Consider the following 4,387-nt stretch of genomic DNA (forward strand, 5'->3'; position numbering starts at 1 on the left):
CCAGAAAAGGAGAAACTAGGTGGCTGGAAGCTAGGATGCCCTAGAAGACAGCTCTCTTCTAGGAAGCTGAGCTTACCGGCTGGGAGTCTGGATTTGTCTCATTATTAAGGGGAAAGTAATTTCGTTAAGAGGAGATTGATAGTAACTGATGCCCCCTGGAGGGGTGAGTGTGTGTGTGTGTGTGTATAACTTTCACACTGATATAGAAGGTGGCTACCCACCACCCCATAACCACTCACCTTGCCCCCAGGGCCTGGGCTGCTAGGGAAAGGGGTCTACTGGGGCATGACTGGCCCTGTAAGTCAAGCCAAACAGAATCCCCAAATTGTCCAGAATCTCCCCCTTCTGTCATCACCCCAAAGCAAACCTTCTCCCCCTTACTACTTTCCTTATACAAACTTCCTTTCATAAAAAAGCCTTTAGGGCTCCTGGAAACGACTCCCCTCCCCCAGCACCCCCACCAGTCCTTCATTCTCCCATTCTGTTTTAGGTGCTGAGGAACATTTATTCAAATCCCAGATCCACCCAGCCCAGCCCAGAAGCCAGATCTGGAGAAGAATCAGGTCCTTTCGCACGTCTGCGCTTTCGTGGGGTTTTCAGGCTAGTACTACGGAGAAATGTCAGGCTGCAGGAGCAATGGGAGAGTCTTCCAAATGCTTCGCGGCCCCTTTAAAAAGCTGAACAGGATTTTTTTTTTTTTTTTTGAGCCCTATGACTATATTAGGTGACACAAAACTGCTCATCGCTCCTGTCATCGGGGCCCCTGGCCCAATGGCAGGCTGAGTCCCCCTCCTCTAGCCTGGTCCCGCCTCTGCTGCCCCTTGTGCTCCGCACTACCTGCCGCCTGGCCACAACCCGAGCTGGAAGGCGGGTGCGCGAGCAGGCGACGGGCACCATGCAGAGAGGCTGCCAAAGGCCGTGGGCAGCGCTGCTCTCTGCCGCCCACCTGGCGCTGTGAGACGCGCGCTGCCACCATGTTCCCCAGCCCCGCGCTCACGCCCACGCCGTTCTCGGTCAAAGACATCCTGAACCTGGAGCAGCAGCAGCGCAGCCTGGCTGCTGGGGAGCTCTCCGCGCGCCTGGAGGCCACGCTGGCGCCCGCCTCCTGCATGCTGGCCGCCTTCAAGCCCGAGGCCTACGCGGGGCCGGAGGCCGCAGCGCCCGCCCTCCCAGAGCTGCGCGGCGAGCTGGGCCCCGCGCCCTCGCCCGCCAAGTGTGCTCCTGCCTTTCCAGGAGCCCCCGCTTTCTATCCGCGTGCCTATGGCGACCCTGACCCCACCAAGGACCCTCGAGCTGATAAGAAAGGTGAGGAGGAAACATCAGCCCCTTCTCCCTCCTGGGGCCGCTTTGTGTCCCCAACCGCCGCTGAGAAATTCTAGCCTGGGTGGAGGAGACGTGAGTGCCTGGGCAGAGGGCCGAACTCAGGGGGCTCCGAGTGTGAGGAGCGAGGTCGTCGCCAGGGCCCCTGAGCCCCGCGTCCAATCGGAGGTTTAGAGGAAATGCTGGATTGAGACGATCAGAAACAAGAGACAAAAGAAATATAATATTTTTTTTGGCCTAACAAAGCGCAGGAAGCAGCAGCCTTGCTCAATGAAGTTAGCGATCGGTTTGTAGTAGAACAGAGAACGAAGTATTCTCAATATCAGGGTTTTGGGGTTTTTAAAAATCTCTTTTGGATTTAAGGGTCTTTTTCAGGATCTGCCAAAAACAGCTAAACAGGAGTAAACATGCTGCACACCAGATAGGCTTTTGTTCACAATTGGAGAAGAGTCCAGGACCTTCTATATCCTACCCGTAACCCGGGTTTCTGGGGATTTTTCTCCTTTGTGCCAGGGCAGCGGAATCTTTGGGTACAAAGGCCTTGATTTAAAAATTAGATACTGCGGTCTCTCGGGAAACTGATTCGCAGCTTTATCCACCCCCCCCACCCGCCCCCTACCTCCCCCCACCCCGCACCGTTTTCCGACGCTACCAGGGTCGAGGGGTTCTCTTCTGGAAGAAGTTAGAAAGTGCTGCGGGTCTCAAGGCGCGAGGCAATGAAGAAGAGGACCTTGGAAGCTGGCGGGATCGCCGCACAATCCAGCCCCGGGTCGGGAGAGGGGAAAGGCCGGCAGTGCCACGGAAAGGGACACGTTGGGAAGAACTTGTCCAAACACAGGGTCCGCGCTAATCCGAGGTGGCAGGGTGCGCTGGGCAAAGGGCCGTGGTGCACTGAGAAGGGATCTTTCTAGCCTAGAAATGTTCGTCTAGGAGCAGAGGGAAAGGCCGGGGCAGCTGCTGGCGGGTCAATTCAATTGACCGCTACCAATTGGAAACCCACTCGAGTAGGCGGGCAGGGCAAGATCCGAGGCTGCCTACCCACCCGCGGCTTCATGGGGGCTGGACAAACCTCGTGGCGGCACGGGAGTCTTCGATCAGCAAGCCAACACCTCTTCTCCTTCTGTGTCTTTGAGGTTCCATAATTTTGAGACAGTGTGACTGATCCTGGAGTGAGGCCTCGGTCTCCCTTCATTTAAATTCTCAAACCACTCTAGCTCTAATCTAATTCTCCCGGGCATCATCCGGTTTTATTTTCTTTGCAGCCTGCAATCTTAAGTCACTGTCCATCTCCCTCACCAGAACGTGAACTCCCCGAGGGAACGGACCTTTCTTGTGTTATGTTCTCCACTGCCTAGAGCCATGCTTGGAATATAGTAAACATTCAACAAATGCTGACTGTAAGTCGGAAACCGAGCTGTTCGTGGCGCCCAGTGCACTGGGCAGAGCGAGCCGCAGCCCAGCTGGGCTCTCCAGGCAGCGCCGGGTGGCACCCACTAGGGCTAGTTACCCGGCAGGCACTCCGCGGATCTGGCCGCTCTGACTTGACCGAGCGTCCCTCTGCCCCTCTGTTTCCCCGCAGAGCTGTGCTCACTGCAGAAGGCGGTGGAGCTGGAGAAGCCGGAGGCCGACGGCGCAGAGCGACCCCGGGCGCGACGGCGGAGGAAGCCGCGCGTGCTCTTCTCGCAGGCTCAGGTCTACGAGCTGGAGCGGCGCTTCAAGCAGCAGCGGTACCTGTCGGCGCCCGAGCGCGACCAGCTGGCCAGCGTGCTGAAGCTCACGTCCACGCAGGTCAAGATTTGGTTCCAGAACCGGCGCTACAAGTGCAAGCGGCAGCGGCAGGACCAGACTCTGGAGTTGGTGGGGCTGCCCCCGCCGCCGCCGCCGCCGGCCCGCAGGATTGCCGTGCCAGTGCTTGTGCGCGACGGCAAGCCCTGCCTCGGGGACTCGGCGTCCTATGCGCCCGCGTACGGTGTAGGCCTCAACGCCTACGGCTATAACGCCTACCCCGCCTATCCGGGCTACGGGAGCGCCGCCTGCAATCCCGGCTACAGCTGCGCCGCTGCTTACCCAGCCGCTCCGCCCCCGGCGCAGTCGGCTACCGCCGCCACCAACAACAACTTCGTGAACTTTGGCGTCGGGGACTTGAACGCGGTGCAGAGCCCCGGGATTCCACAGGGCAACTCGGGAGTGTCCACGTTGCACGGTATCCGAGCCTGGTAGGGAAGGGCCCAATCTGGGGCGCCCCGATCCATCCCAGCTCTAGAGAGGGACACTGAGTCTCTGGGGAGGGAGGACCCCTGACTTGTCTCTACGTCCCTTGGATTTCACATTCACTCCCGCAGGGGCCTCGGAGCTTTCTTGGTTCCAGGCGCCTTTGTCCCCAAGCGCGGGAGTTTGTGGCCGCGTTTACAGATCTTGCCGGCGATTGATCCCGCAGCCTGGTGCCTTAGCCGTGGCCCCCGAGTTCCCTCCAAACGCCCACGGGCACCCCCAACCGGCTGAACATGGGCCAGTTGGGACTGGGAGCCCGGGTGCACCCTTCTTCGAGCCTGGGCCCGGCGCCCGGGCCCTTGCTGCCTTGCCGCCGCCCACCCACCCGTATTTATGTTTTTACCTGTTGCTGTAAGAAATGGGAATCCCCTTCTCATTAAAGAGAGTGCACTGATCCCGCATGTGTCGTCTTTCAGCTTGCGGCGCTTCAGAAACTGCATTTTAGAAAGCAGAGCCCGACTGCCTGGCTGGTCTTGCGTCGCAGGTACCTGCATTCACTGAACAAATTCGATGATAATAAACTCGTCCTGGGTCCTTTGTTAGATACTTCCTGGCATTATCTCGCATAACCTTCAGTCACTCCCCCAAAAGAGGTCTTGTTTTAAAGTTTAGCAGACTGAGGCCTGGAGAGGTTTGATGATCTGTCTTGAAGCAAACAGCCAGTAGTGCAGAATAGAGATCTCACTTCACAGACAGAGGGCACTTGCCTAGAGCTCCCCAATCTTACTTCCTTGAACCCTGCCACATGTCAGGCACAGCTGAAGTGCTGGGCATTACAGGGAGAGCAAAGGGACCT

The 4,387-nt window shown here is 58.1% G+C and overlaps 1 protein-coding gene across 2 annotated transcripts; it reads left to right on the forward strand.

The window, feature by feature from the left end:
* The first annotated feature begins 480 nt into the window (after positions 1 to 480).
* Positions 481 to 4,117, forward strand: NKX2-5 (NK2 homeobox 5). Of its 2 annotated transcripts, none has more exons than XM_082725837.1 (2): positions 481 to 1,305; positions 2,900 to 4,117. In XM_082725837.1, the coding sequence occupies exons 1-2, from the start codon at positions 975 to 977 to the stop codon at positions 3,538 to 3,540; spliced, it is 972 nt and encodes a 323-aa protein (XP_082581963.1). In that variant the 5' UTR covers positions 481 to 974; the 3' UTR covers positions 3,541 to 4,117. The 2 variants fall into 2 exon arrangements, 1 of the variants encoding a protein (XP_082581963.1); XR_014310356.1 differs by having other exon boundaries at positions 482 to 2,717; positions 2,900 to 2,984.
* Positions 4,118 to 4,387: the final 270 nt, after the last annotated feature.

This window comes from Mustela nivalis (genome assembly GCF_964662115.1).
Source record: "Mustela nivalis genome assembly, chromosome: 3".
Lineage (NCBI taxonomy): Eukaryota > Metazoa > Chordata > Mammalia > Carnivora > Mustelidae > Mustela > Mustela nivalis.

Bases quoted from the DNA above. Each gene is read 5' to 3' on its own strand.
- NKX2-5 (XM_082725837.1), top strand. From the start codon at position 975: ATGTTCCCCAGCCCCGCGCTCACGCCCACGCCGTTCTCGGTCAAAGAC. The intron at 1,306-2,899 runs GTGAGGAGGAAA...GTTTCCCCGCAG, and splicing joins CCCTCGAGCTGATAAGAAAG to AGCTGTGCTCACTGCAGAAG.